General features: G+C 50.0%; 5 protein-coding genes across 5 annotated transcripts; 1 reads left to right on the forward strand and 4 right to left on the reverse strand.

The window, feature by feature from the left end:
* Positions 1-1,637: 1,637 nt before the first annotated feature.
* CH63R_01807 (Alpha-1,3-mannosyltransferase) lies at positions 1,638-3,331 on the reverse strand (the record flags this gene model as incomplete). The annotated part of the gene is made up of 2 exons (XM_018296782.1): positions 1,638-2,155; positions 2,209-3,331. The coding sequence occupies 2 exons, from the start codon at positions 3,329-3,331 to the stop codon at positions 1,638-1,640; spliced, it is 1,641 nt and encodes a 546-aa protein (XP_018161598.1).
* Positions 3,332-6,221: 2,890 nt separating this feature from the next.
* CH63R_01808 (Benzoate 4-monooxygenase cytochrome p450) lies at positions 6,222-7,938 on the forward strand (the record flags this gene model as incomplete). Its single annotated transcript, XM_018296783.1, has 4 exons — positions 6,222-6,468; positions 6,526-7,235; positions 7,292-7,716; positions 7,773-7,938. 4 exons carry the CDS (start codon positions 6,222-6,224, stop codon positions 7,936-7,938), a joined length of 1,548 nt encoding a protein of 515 aa, XP_018161599.1.
* A 441-nt stretch (positions 7,939-8,379) lies between these two features.
* CH63R_01809 (Isoflavone reductase family protein) lies at positions 8,380-9,462 on the reverse strand (the record flags this gene model as incomplete). Its single annotated transcript, XM_018296784.1, has 2 exons — positions 8,380-9,321; positions 9,382-9,462. The coding sequence occupies 2 exons, from the start codon at positions 9,460-9,462 to the stop codon at positions 8,380-8,382; spliced, it is 1,023 nt and encodes a 340-aa protein (XP_018161600.1).
* A 1,160-nt stretch (positions 9,463-10,622) lies between these two features.
* CH63R_01810 (Methyltransferase domain-containing protein) lies at positions 10,623-12,177 on the reverse strand (the record flags this gene model as incomplete). The annotated part of the gene is made up of 7 exons (XM_018296785.1): positions 10,623-10,689; positions 10,771-11,190; positions 11,245-11,393; positions 11,446-11,475; positions 11,532-11,939; positions 11,996-12,028; positions 12,088-12,177. The coding sequence occupies 7 exons, from the start codon at positions 12,175-12,177 to the stop codon at positions 10,623-10,625; spliced, it is 1,197 nt and encodes a 398-aa protein (XP_018161601.1).
* Positions 12,178-12,822: 645 nt separating this feature from the next.
* Positions 12,823-13,888, reverse strand: CH63R_01811 (Aldo/keto reductase; the record flags this gene model as incomplete). Its single annotated transcript, XM_018296786.1, has 3 exons — positions 12,823-13,566; positions 13,620-13,706; positions 13,814-13,888. The coding sequence occupies 3 exons, from the start codon at positions 13,886-13,888 to the stop codon at positions 12,823-12,825; spliced, it is 906 nt and encodes a 301-aa protein (XP_018161602.1).
* Between the last annotated feature and the right edge of the window lie 361 nt (positions 13,889-14,249).

Consider the following 14,249-nt stretch of genomic DNA (forward strand, 5'->3'; position numbering starts at 1 on the left):
CCAATCGCAAGGGCTGCACTAAGAGGAGAAAGAAAAGCCACCAATGACTATCTGTTTCTCGCTAAAACATTAAACTGAAATGCCGGTGCAAACGTTCAGACGAAACACAGTCCACAGCTTCTGGTGGTGGGCTGAGCCACGGAAAGCTCTGATTTAAAACAAGATCTGTGACAGACGACTGTGCGCACAAACATCACAGTAAAAAGCTTCCATACCACACCATGCAAAGATAGTTCGGACCGTTGGATAAAACTTGAGAGTTCCCAGCGAACGTTTACTTCGTCAGTCTTTGCTCCATCATCCGACCATCGTAGCGTCCGTATGCAACATCACACCCAGTATGTCTTCAACGCCCGAATATCAGCCCTTTTTAAAGTACTCGGACGACCCAACGACAGAGGAGCCAACATCACCTAGACGCCATGCCAGCCGACGCAGTACGTTTCTTTCCCACGCATCTGTTCTCGTCGGCACTTCTTTAGTCTGGATTCTACTATTTCTTTTATTCACCCCCCCACGTACAGCTTCAACATCGGCACAGGCTCCAGAGCCATCCGGACTGCCGGAGATCCACGTGGCTGGAGATCGATTCAATGTGACAAGCGGCAGGAAAGAAATATCCTGTGGGTCCACAACGAAAGAGGCGAGGGCCAAGGGCTGCAAATACGATATCCTTCTGAATCACTGGGTACCGGCCCCATGTTTCGATAAGGAATCAGTCGATGAATATCAAGAGGACGGCAGTTGGGGGGCGTTTTCTGACATAAACATGACTCATCGACTGTCAGTCGATGAAATGTCTGAGAGAGACTTTTACTGGACATCCATTCGGGATCACGTCAATCACTGCGCAATAATGTGGAGACGCCAATTTTACGCTTTTTACGACCAACGGACTGCGATCGACTCCATTATTGCCAGCCCTGGTCACACTGAGCACTGCTCTCAATATCTGATGGATGCTATGGACGCCAAATGGAAGCAGCCGACAAAGACAATGAGGGGGTTTGCCGGTTGCTGGATAAAGGAATGATTTATTTGTAGCAGGAAGTAGGCATAGGTTTACATTCTACAGAATGTTTGTAACAGCACTACATAAGGTAAATAAGACCCGCAAGCCGATATTGCATCTTGAAGTAAAAGGTAAACTACATGAGAACCGGTGCTGCTAGTTATGTTACTATGCTTCAGCTTGAAGAAGTTTGTAGCAGTACTAGATCTAAGAGCAGAATTTACTTGTCTTCTACTCTGTCTAGCTGTGTTCGCTTCTTATATCATGCTAATTTCTTTTTTTTACATCATTGTAGTGGTTGATCCTTTATTTCTTTCAATGTCACTAGCTATATGTAGATTACCCTAGACAATCTTGGTTTCTAAGCCAGAAGACCTGTATCCTAGGTTGTTGTTGACATAGATGTCAGTTTCAAACTGAGATTAGTGAGATATGTAGACCCCTAAATTACATCGAAATAGGTTAGCAGACACGTGAGACTAATGTAGAGTTCCTAATAATGGTTTGAAACCTAAGACGAATTAATCTGACTAGCATATTGAATCTTGCTTTATTGCTATCTACAAGGGAAGGGCTTTGTATGTCTTCGCAACCATTCACAAGTATCAGTCCATGATTTTACCAGTCACCTCCACCTCCTGTTAACTTCTTTAGCCCGCTCCACAATCATGTCCAGCGCTGTTGTCTCCTCGAGGGTAAAGTCAAACTTCCTGTCTGCATCGCCCAGCATGCAGAACCTGTTGCCCTTGTACAGTCTCCAACTGCCTGGATTGCGAAAACTTGCGTCAGAAGGCTCCACCAAGTAGCTCTCAAAGTTGGCAAAGCCGCTCTCGGGGCCTTTGAACTTGTTTTCAAGCAACCAACCATTAAGCCAGAGAGGCTTTCCTTCAGTGTCGAGGTGCAACAACTGCGAGGCGCAGATCAAGGCTTGCGGCTTGCCATCGCGGTCGGCGATTTCGCACTCCATAGGGTAGCTTTTTGCATCGCGGTCGATCTCCGGTTTCTCACACTCCTCACGGACCTCCTCCGGGAGACCGTCGCCGTACTGATAAGCGGCACCCATGATGGCGGCTTCGCCCCGGTGAAAAGCGTAGTCTTCGTCGCCCGCGAGGAGCCAGCCGAGCCAGAATGTTTCTTTGTCGCCTAGACTGCTGTTAGAAAAGTCGACGCGATACTTGCAAGTTTGAAAAGCTTACCATAAACCAGCTCATAGACTCCAATCCTCCCTTCCTCCTTGTTCCCATCCCGGTCCGGTCCATTCATCCTAGTAACCAGGAGCATTGGAATGAAGTGCCTACTCTTGTCCACGACTATCACTCCGCTCTCCTGCTGGTGTCCCGACTCGCCCGTCCACATCCTTGACTCGGTCGCTGCCTTGGGAATTGGCTTCTGTAGGATGGCTTGCAAAAACGGCGCTTTCTTCTCTGGGAGGAACAGTCTGTCCCGGAAGAAGAGCGCACCCTTCTCCCGGTAGTCGTCGTCGTCAAATAGCAAGGCGGGGTCCCGAAAGAACAAGGAGTCGGCGTCAATAAACACCACTTCCCGAAAGCTTGAGAGCAGGATTGCAAATGGCTTGGCCGCCCATCCCTTCAACTTCCACCCATTGTCACGAACCATGACTGCCATGTCCCGCGTCACAACGCCATCCAAGCCCTCCAGCTCTGCAATGTAGTCCTGGCCCAGGTCCTCGTCACCGAGATACATGATTTCGATAGGGAGAGTGCAGCCCAGCATGCGGAACGAATAAATGGTCGTCAAGAGATACGGCGCCTGTCCGTTGCCTGCAGTCAGCACGATACCTCGCCCTCCGTTCTTGATATGTGCGTGTAAGCTCATATGATCTCCGAAATAGGGCATCGTCCAGGGAAACAGTAGCTCTGCCATCTCGATGATAAAGGCACGAAACCCCTCGTAGGAGCGAAGGGTTTGCGCGAGACTCAACCCGCCTAGACCGCCGGGATGGTGTTGACGCAGGTATTGTGGGATGTCGTTGTGGATGTAGGTTTCATCCTCATGATCAAGGTGAAGTGCTTCCCAAGCGGTGAAATAGGTCTTGTAGGCGCGGGTACGCAAGCCCATCTCCCGCATGCGTGTCTTCCCAGTGCTGGCGACCGGTCGAATAAGCTCTTGATGACGAATCTCATCTGGCAAAAGTTCGAGAATGCGCAAGAAATGGAGTTCGAAAGATGGCCGAGGGGGTAGAGTTGGCACATCGGGCTTTGAGGGTTTCGCTGAGGGATTCTCGGAGTGGCCATTGTTGTCGTCTTTTGTTAACGAGACCCCGGGCAAGACGCCGTCTTCATTGTCGGTCAAGGCCATTTGGTCGCTGTCATCCACCGCTCGCAGCTTGACATAACTAGATCCAGCAGCCTCAGGTGCAGCTCTGTCCCATACTGGCCGCGCCGGTCCAAAAGATCGAGTCCCTGATTGGTGCACAAAAAAACCTAGAGCGATGCAGGTGCTGATCGTTAAAATTGTAGTGAGTATGCGACGGGATCTTCGTCTGTGGAAAACCGGAGTAGGAGTCTGCAAAGAGCCAAGGACAGGGCTGTGAGGCCACCGTCCCTCTTTCAGAGCACGCGCTGGTTGGAACATAGTCAGGCTGTGCAAAAACTTGATTCTTTACTGGGCTGAATTGCGGAAGAAGGGGAGACTGTAATTAAAGGTTTTTGATTGTCTTGATTGCTCTCCCTAAAACCGACAACTGGAATGTTACAATGAAAAACTGCATACCGTAGGCCGACGCTAGTTTCAAAGATTCTGCTCCAAACCTCTTTCTTTAGAAGAACATCCTGATCTGTTTGGGATCTACCTTGCCCTTGAGAAAAGGGAGGGAAACTGTTAGATGAAAAGAATTCTATCTAAGGCAAAGCACAGCATGGAAAGGTGAGTGATGTAATAGAATAGGAGACTCTACCCTTGCAGCCGCCGTTATGTTTCGCCAGCGCCCGGATTTCCCCCTCATATCTGAGTGTCTGACAGGAGGCAATTGGGAGGAGAGTTCCATACAGGGCGAATCGTCGAGATGGAACAAGCTCTGTTCTCAAGTCGCGGAATGTAGAGCAGCCTGTGCTTATGCAGGCCCTTTTTGTGCAAGTGGTCGCATTACTGTGACTCGCCTCATGAGGCAAACTCAACAAATATGAGACTCAACAGAGTTGCCAGCAAACAATACCATGCTTAGATATGACGAATTTCTCGACAATATTATGGCCACAGAATCGTCTCAATGGTATATTAGCACCTTGTCCTCCCCTGTGGGAAGAGAATCAATTGCCTTGCTAATTTTCATGCAGCAAGCGCTCCTCTTAGGCAGTGCCGACAGTGCTAGCCGTTGGGGCACTTGGTGTTGTTGCCCTGTAGACATGCGGGGCTCTGTTAACAATGACGATCTTAGCAGACGGCCCGCCGTGGCAGTCATGGATCACATTCCGCTGAACCTTCAATGTCGCATTCTTCCCCTTGCAAGGGTTACTTCTGCTGGATCCGAAGGCTTCGGATGTCTAGGAATAGTTAACAAAAAGTCTTTACTTCCTGGCTCCTCGCGTGGGCTCTACTTTCTTTCGATCTCCCGGGGAACTCTTCCCGGCTTTTCCGATCCAATCCGCCGGCAGCCGTTGGAAACTATCAAACCCCGCCGACCAGGTTACGCGACAGTGGCTAAACATGACCATGGCCCAATTGGTAAAAGGAAGCAGGTAGTGATCAACCAAAGGCTACCTAATAGGTCGCAGACAAAAACACATGTTCCAGGGTGTTGTGCTAAGGCAAGTGGCCAAGACGGTTCCTCTTGGGGTCTCTTCGGAGCGCTGTGCATCTTCTAGACAAGCATTATGACCCTGTAAATTCGGCGCCCCAAATCCCAAGTGGTGTTGCTGCCCGACATACTTAGGAGATACTGTAACTCACCAGCTCGCGTTTTCAAAGCCAGTGGTCTTGAGAAAACTTGAGCTGATTTGTGCACAGGGAGCACCAACTACACGGGCCTCCCCCCCTTCTTTTTCTTTTTTTTCAGAAACGCTTCGGTCTTTCCAATCACGATCCACGTGGGGCTTTCGGAAGTCATCTTGCGAACCGGCTGAGGCATCCATTCTTTATGGATACATTTCTTGTGTGACCGGAGTAAAACGCACAACTAGCAAAAGACTTCTCCGGGTCAACCCCCTCCAATTCTCTAAGCTTTTGACTTGGATTGTGACGAACGTAGCATATTCAACAGCCTTCACATACACTTACCTATCCTCATAAAGCAACAAATACTCCCACATCGTAGCCTATCGAAAACAATATCGTAGTGTCGTTGGTCCTTGAAACCGCTTCCAAACCTCTCTCTCCTCAATTGCAAGTTGAGCCGATCAAGCCCTGCCCGTGCCCAAATAACTGAAAATTTCGTAAGCACCATGCCTAACGTGGCGGCACGGAGGAGTCACGCTACTGAAGGAGTGTGGCCTTCGAGTGGGTACACAAGCGGTGGAGCTGTATTCAACCCTGGTACGGAAACGTCTCAAAAAACCGCACGAGGCGATGAAGATCCATGGATGGTTAGTTCTAGCGCTGACTGCGTGGCATCGCGGGAAGCTCCTTTGTACTTGCCCCTGGCCGGCGGTGCGATGAGTGGCAACCCAGTCAGTTGTCAGAGTGAAATGGCATCAAATATTATCATAAATACTTGAAACCGGCTTTCTTACGTGAAATCGTTTGGAAACAACAGCAATCATTTACATTCACTTCTGGAGATTCCAACCAACGACTGGAATCTCACGGGATTGCTCACATCGGCATCTCAAATCAGTCAAAGGTCTAGCTTTCCTGACACGTGCTTCGATGCTGCGGGCTCGTCCAGGAACTCTTCAACAGCCACCAGCGGCATCTTGTGGATCGACCCGCCAGTCATTATCCACTATTGTTGATCAGACCCCCACCTCCTTTCTCTTTCTCGGGGGAGATGCCGTGGTCGTGCTTCAGTTTTTACGGCTCAACGGAGTCTTGGGATGAGATAGCTGTCAAGTCAACCAGTCAGCGCACGTCCTTTATCAATGACCCGGGTTGCTGGTGGACCTCAAGGCGGATTGCACAGCGAGCCTCGTACAGTATATAGCTCTCACATAAACATGTACGCAGCAGGCGTCGCAAGGTCGCGAAGGTCGTCCTTCCTCTCATCCTCTTCACACCGATTCTGCCCAGGCAGATCCGACTACACGTCTCCAATATGGCTCCAAACGTGGTCGGGGACGGCCTCAAGGCTGCTCTGAGCCCCAGTGCGATTATCTACCTTGCTGGTCTTTGGATTGCCTATTATGTCGCCCTTGCCCTGTACAACATCTCACCTTTTCACCCCCTGGCACGATTCCCAGGTCCCAAAATCGCTGCTGCAACCTATCTGTACGAAGCTTATTACGACTGGTGGCTACTTGGAAGATATGGCAAGGTCATTGCTCGAATGCACGAACGTTACGGTAGGTCTGGCTAACCCTGGTCTTCGACACGACTCAATTTTGACAACAAATTCGCAGGGCCCATTGTCAGAATCAACCCTGACGAGCTTCATGTTTCTGACCCTCACTTCACTGACGAGATCTATGCCGGTCCGGGCCGCATCCGTGATAAGTGGCAACATCAGCTGAACACCGGCGGTGCCGGCCCTGTGTCGGTCACTGGCTTCTCCACCGTCAACCATGAAGTCCACCGCATGCGCAAGGGTGCCTTGTCGAGGTTCTTCTCGCGCCAACAAATGCTCAAGCTCGAGGGCGAGGTACAGGAGTTCGCGCAGCTCACCGTTGACAAGATGCTCCGCTCAGCCAGCAAGGGACCTTTTGACGTCAAGGAAGCCTTCAACTGCTTCACTGCGGATATCATTTCACAGTATGCATTTGGCGAGCCCATGGGTTTCATCGCTCAGGATGGTTGGGAGCCCAACTTTGCTACCTGGGTCAAGTCTTTCTTCAAGAGCGCGTACATGATGAGACACAACGCCCTTGGCAGAAAGTTGGCGCAGGTGATGCCCATGATGGCTGACTACCTGGGTGAGGACATAAAATCTGTCATGAGGCAGATGAACGTGGTAATTCCCGGGTATATCAAGGCGGCTTTGAACAACCCTGAGAATGGAAGAGTCTTTTCAGATCTTATGGAGTCGAAAACACTTCCCGAAGAGGAGAAGTCGCTGTACCGACTTTCTGGAGAAGGATTCAACTTCCTGCTAGCTGGCACCGAAACTACCGCTGTAAGCTCCTAGTCTCTCAATCTTCACGCTCTGAGTGCTCACTTCGTTGTCTATAGGCCACACTGACTGTCATCACCTACTACCTTCTCGCTCAACCCAAGACCTATGCACGCCTAATGGAGGATTTGCAGGGTCTTAATCCCTCCAACCTCAAGTGGACTGAGCTTGAACAGAAGCCATATCTCTGGGCTGTGATTCACGAGTCCCTGCGCATGATGCCTGGAGTCTCGCACAGATCGGCAAGAGTTGCTCGCGAAGAAGAGCTTGTCTACAAGACCCGTGATGGCGTAAAGGAATGGGTCATTCCTCGCGGGACCCCTGTTGGTATGACGTCGATGATAAACCACTGGGACAAGGAACTGTTCCCTAATCCCGACGAGTTTATTCCTGAGCGCTGGTTAGTTGATGGACAGCCAAACTACAAGCTGCAGAAATTTTTACTTGCCTTCGGCAAGGGAAGCAGGTCTTGTATTGGCGAGAAGTAAGTTTTACCTTGCCCATCCAAAGGGGCTTCAATCATGCTAACGTGCTCCTCAGTTTGGCCTACTGTGAGGTATATCATATGGCGGCCCTGATGGCCATGCGCGTTATTCCTAGGTCGCGTTTATTTGAGACTACGGTGGAGGATATCTCTTATGACCATGATCTTATCGTGGTCCAAACTAAGAAGGGCTCCATTTCGGTCAAGATCCAGATATCTTAAAGCCATTCACCTGATGCTTTTCTTTTCACGGACTAGTAAGGCTAGCAACAGTGATCCTAAGTATCACTAGACTGATTGGCATTAGTAACACTTCGCAGTGAAGCTTCTAGTTCTGGAATTATGACAACATTGACCACATCCGTGAGATTTGCATCCTTGAATTCGGCTAATAACTGAATCATGTTCTTGTTTTCCTGAACAATTATCAGCCACCTGCAACCTCTGCGGAGTGTCTACGTAGGAAACTTTCTCATTTACATCCTTATCTTAATTTTTTCTTTCCTTTTTAGACTAGGTAGACATCACATTTAGAATTAGAGAAGGAGACAAACCAGAGATCAGCTACTTCGTATCTTGTTATGCAACGAAATAAGTGATGTCAGGCTTCAATGCGTCCACCCTACGCAATCCCCTAACCCTATTGGATAGTTCCTTATCATCTTAGTATGTACCAAGCACTCCAGACAAACACAGGCGTATCGCTTCCTCAGTAGCCTTGTCCAGATCCTCTTCAGGAAGGCCCAAGGCCTCATTGGCCAGTCCATGCGTGTTTTCGACGTCCCCATCAGCCGAGGGAAAGAAAATCCGCGAGTAAATCAGTCTTGAAAATCCGCTTCTGTCTCCGGACTTCATGGACTCATGGCCGGCCCGCCACCTCTTTTCTGAGTTTTCGTTCTCGACCTTCCAGTCGTAATCAGTCGTGCCCGAAACTCTTTTGATGCTATTAAACATATCATGTTGTGATACCAGGAAGCTCGAAATGTAAAATACGTCATTCGCCCACTTCTGAATAGTGGGAGATGTGTCGTTCTCATCCTCTGGAAGCCACTTCAGGTCCAGGAAGTAGGCCAAGCCGCGACCACACTGGCTCCACGTTGACGTGTTCATTTTGACGTTGCCATCATCGAAGATGGTGATTGACCTGTTTTTGATGTCGAAACCGTACCGATCCGGAGAACCAGCCAGGCTAAACTCATACCAATAGCCGCAAGACATGATGATCCATTCGCTCATACCCAGCTGCTCAATCTCCTTCACTGCACCTTGAAAGGATGTGCCCAGGAGAGTGTCACTCATCAAAGTCTCGTTCTTCGGGTCAGGACCCCAGGCATTTGGCATAACGTATGGGACGCCGGCCTTGGCTGCGGCCCTGATGAGCTTTAGCTGGGCGTCTTCACCAGCAGTGTTCTTCAAGGTGATGATGAGATATTGCTGCCCCTTGAGAGCTTCCACGATTGAGACTTCATCGTCGTAGTCGACTTTGGCGGTAACTACACCCTCTGGTAGCTTGGATTCGCTGTTGTGACGCGTGATAGCAGTCACAATGTGTTTTCCCCTTTTGAGGAGCTCTTGCGTGACGAATTTCCCCATGGTTCCGGCAGCCTGGAATCTCGTTAGAAAAAAAAGAATAGGCTGTGACATCAACCCCGCATCTTTACTTACACCGACAACGGCCACTTTCTCGATGCGGTTGATGAAACCCACAGGCTGGTCCTTGGCGTACTTGACAATGTTGGGCGCCATTGCGGAAGTGTCAACTAGTACTCGTGTCGATTCTCCTTGGTTGTTGAATTTTGTGGAATTCGAAAAAGGAGAATAAGCAAACGGGGGATGACTCGATTGAATTTACTTCTAAGAAGGGCAACTAAAAGTAGTTCCAATGCTCGTTTCTTATACTTGGTGGTACTATCCGCCTTCATATATCGGTCACCCTTTTATACCACAACGCTTTGCTGGTGTCTGTCGAACTGACTACCAGAACCGGGGTCCAGTTCATTCTTTGAGAACGAAAACGGTGTCCTCGTAATTACGCCTTGTTGGGAAATCATCTTCAGAAAGGCAACAGGCGCGGAGACTGAATTGCCTAAAAGGGTCTAATGAGCGGTTTCGTAGGGTTACAGCAAAAAGACATCTCGGACCCATCGGGGCAAAGTTCGCCTATTGCCGACCCGATGCCATGATCGTCATTGGGTGTATCAGCCTCAAGTGGTTTTGCCCAGCGCATGGACCAGAGTTGGCGGTGTTGCAGGTATCCCAGCCTCTTGCCGACCTGCGTTGTTGTCGAATGAAATCATCTTACTAACCCAGTTGGGATGCCACCTTAAGTCCGGTCGGGCCGCGAAGCTGTCTCGGAGATCTGGGTTTCCTATTTAGGAAGTTTCCTTTCCGGAGTCTGTTTTAACCAGCCTCGGCCTTAAAAATAAGCTGATTGAGGACATACCACAAACTCTTGTAAGTTTATGAGTAACTGAATGGGCCTACCGCTATCCCTAGGCCGGTTTCCACATCAGCGTCAAAGTTATCGTGCTGCTCCAGGCCATCAGACACGCACCTGCAATGTCTCTCCTAAAAGTAGAGCCCTATGCAATCAGTCATGTTACATTAGTCCAATGGGAAATCACATGCTGTCCATTACGTCCCAAGCCATGCTTTTTTGGTACTTTTTGAATTTCTCTGCGACCAGAGCTCATGGCCCCAACCACTTATCGCTCAATTTTAGGATATACACAGCATCAAAGTCTACCCATGAGCCTGTAGATGTTGTAAAACTGTTCATAAGCGAGATAACTATGTTGAAGTCGGGCACAGCAACATCATGACGATGGAAGATACTGCCACTGCCCACAGTGCAATATCTCCAGGTATAGTTGGCTCCCTCTCATAAGATCTGATGATGGAATATCTTAGTTCTCGTACTGGCTCTTTGTGCCATCGGGAGCAGGCACCGGCTTCCTTCCGTAGATTGAGTATCTTTAGGGCGTTAGATCAAGCACACAGGATGCAGCATTCCCCCTAAAGAGGCCAAGCTGTCAAAAGGAATGCGGAACTTACACTGGCCAGTAAGCGTGGATGGTTCTGTCCTTCATCTCGTTCCGAACGTCGATCAGGAAGACCTGAACTTGATCTTTCGTCCAGCCCAAGCCCTTGGTAAATGCAGGCATTGTCCACCCCTCGATGCCTTGGAGATAGTTCTCAAGCGACCAGGCTCCCAGGGTCTTGTAGTGCTGATCTTTTGGCCATGAATTCATGGGCCACTTGTTCTTGGTCAAAACGACATCTTCGAAACCAACTTCAGTCATGATAGTAGCCAAGTCGGGGATGCTGGCAAAGGGTCTTCCAAATATAGTGCAAGCTTTCTGCACGTTCTCGCAACTTTGGATTATCGCAGCATCCGGCTTCAAAGTACCATCGTCAGACTGAGGGAAAAGATCGGCTTCCTGCAGCTCAAGATACCCATTGGGCTCGAGATGACTAGACTTTGAATCAGAAAAAGGCCGTCATGTCGATTTGGCGAGTTTAACTTACTCGAAGCACTTCTGTAAGTACTTTTTCCAGTCGCTGATGCTAGACGTCATCATCCGACTGTGAATATAGTCGAATGGCTGGCTGTACGTCCAAGTTTCGTCGATGTCGTCAATCTCGAAAAGGACGTTAGGTGGGACGCTACCAACGGACTTGATTTAGTCAGGTTCAATGAATTGGTTTTGGGGATGTTTACAATTCAACCTGCGGAGGGACGATATCGACGCCAATGACCTAATCATCTGGTTAGTATCTGGTTTCCATAGCTAACCAAATGCGATATTCCTTACCTCGGCTTCAGGGTGTTCGTCACCAAACTCAATGGCCCATAGTCCAGTGCCTGTACCCAAGTCGAGAACCCGCTTCACTGACGACCCTTCATCATTGGGGGGTGCAAGGCCCAATTTGTTTCTGAATGATCCTAGACACAGCCAGTGCTGAAGATCTGATGGCACATTAAACTTGAGTCTTGAAGAACATAGGTGAGTCAGTATTGGGAGATAGGGGGCCTCACCAAGCCTCTCGCTCTCCCTTTCATCGATGGGATAATGATACTCTTGGTTATAAACGTCAGTCTGGAGGTGAAAGCAAGAGAGAGATCGTGACTCACTGCCCTCTCTGTACGTTTGGTATCTGCGTCCATTTTCGATACGAAATTCGTAAACTGAGCTGGATACACTGCTATTCGATGAAATTTCCTAAGATCATTAGTTAGACCTGTGCGCCTCAAAATCAATGCCACATTGGCACCTACGCTTCCAATGTCAGAAGTCCGGTCCTCTGTGTTCTGCCAATTGAATCTCATGAGCATAGAACTCAATTTGAAGGTTCTGTAGGATGGGGTACCTCGTCGGGATCAATGCGAGCCTCAATGACAGTCTGCACATTGGCCTGCTCGGTCGCGGCACCACCTGGCGCATCATTGGAAGTAGACATTTGAGACACTTTCCAAGATGAAATGAACTGTCACTTATTGAGCACAGTCAATCTTCAAATGGCCTGAGTCAAGCAGATTGAAAAAGTCCATAGTTTTATGTCTGGATTGAACGTGGCCTTACCCCTCTCCTTGGCTGTGAAAGGTCCAATGCTTCCTTCCATGCAGGTCAGAGGCACTGCACGACTTGCAGCAGTCTGCACACAGCGAACTTCCTATAGAAGCAGAGCTCCGGCGCTTATCTCCAACCATTCATCAAACACCAGGTACCAAAGTGTGCGGCTATTGTCTACCATTGGCCCGGTTCAACAGGGCAAATCGGCCAAACTGCGAGTGGTATGTGGTGCTAATAGAGCACAGCGCTTTTACTCAAGATCCTTTGCACATTTGTTATAATTCTTGGCACCTTGTCGCATGATTCGGTGTCATATCCCTTTGAAGGGGAGAGAATGGCCTCGATATTTGACATTGTGTAGCAAAGCACAATAAGCACCCACCAAATGAACAAGGATACAACTCATGGAGCAGCGGCATGTAACTCGTAGCTTGGACAGTCTCGTGTAAATGGTTTGTGGTCGAGGGAGAAGGTAGACCTCATTATTTCACGGATCATGAAATAGAATTGGATAAGTTTACACCACCAGGCATCAGCCGCTCCGAGGTCCGTCCAAAGGACTGACAGTCGGATCCCAGCAGACTGGAGCATACTCATCGGTCTCCAGAGACTTCAAGTCCTCATTGGACAGCTCGAAGTCGTAAATCTTTGTGTTATCAAGGATACGAGCGGGGGTGACACTCTTGGGCAGAGGGATGTACCCCTTCTGCAAGCTCCATCGCAATAGGATTTGGGCCTCGGACTTTGAGTGCTTCTCGGCCAGCGCCTTGAGGCTCTTCTCACCCCACCTCTCGCCCCTGACCAGCGGGCTGTATGCCTCGATGGCGACGTTGCGCTTCTGCAGCCACTGAACGATGTCGTTCCTCGCGCACCAGGGGTGAATCTCGTACTGCGCGACATTGATGGCGCCACCCTTGCCCGGTCCGCCACGCTCCTCTTCGAGCTCTTTGATGTGCGTCTCGAGCTCGTCGAGATGGTGCACTCCGTAGTTGCTAACGCCGATGGAGCGGACCTTGCCGGCCTCCTGCGCCTCGACGAGAGCCTTCCAGGCGCCCTTCCGGCCCTCAGATCCACCATACGGGCAGTGCAGGAGCATTAGATCGATGTACTCGAGGCCCGTCTCCTTGAGAGTCGTATCGACCTGGTCCTTGGCGCCATCGTAGTGGATATAGCGAACCTTGGAGGTGAAGAAGATATCGGAGCGGGAGACATCCTTGGCCTTGCGGATGGCGCCACCGGCACCGGCTTCATTCTTGTACGAGGCTGCTGAGTCGATCTGATGGTGGTCAGAAAGGGGTGGGGGACATGCGGTAGAAAGGTTGGTCTCACATGACGGTAGCCGACCTTGATGGCCTCGGTGGTGACCTCCTCGGCTTGTTCGGGGGGGCTGCAGTGAGAGTTGGCTTTGGTGAAATTCTTTATGAGGAGGACCGGATAGATATACTCACGTCTTCCAAAGCTAGACAGGCGGCTGATGTTAGCAACGAAGCCACGATAATCGCGCAAGGAGGGGTTGGACCTACGCCGTATCCCAGGACTGGAATGTCATAGCCGCTGTTGAGCTTCTTCTTGGACTGGAGGGTGAGTGAAGTCGCCATGGTGCAAATGCTGTGTGTCGCGAAAATTGAGTAGTTGTGTAAGATTGGGTCGCCGAGGATGGATTGGGAGGGGTGAAAAGAGAAGGAAAACGCCGTCACGTCGCCAATGCAGTCGTACGGAACGTCCTTCCAGATGAGGCCATTAGTCATTGGACAAATAGATCGCCCCCGCCGCGCAACTGTGCCTTCCCGACGGCTAATGCGCACTCGGTGTTGTTGTGCCGAGCAGAGTTGCCTGCTCCGGTCCGGTCCCGAGGTCCTGGCCCCTTGAAATCGCAGGGCAAGGGGACCTCGTGAATCGCCCCCTATGTGAAGAAACCCGGGGCAGGTTTACGTCATGAGGGGGAGGGGGGAGTCTCGG

This window comes from Colletotrichum higginsianum, chromosome 2 (genome assembly GCF_001672515.1).
Source record: "Colletotrichum higginsianum IMI 349063 chromosome 2, whole genome shotgun sequence".
Lineage (NCBI taxonomy): Eukaryota > Fungi > Ascomycota > Sordariomycetes > Glomerellales > Glomerellaceae > Colletotrichum > Colletotrichum higginsianum.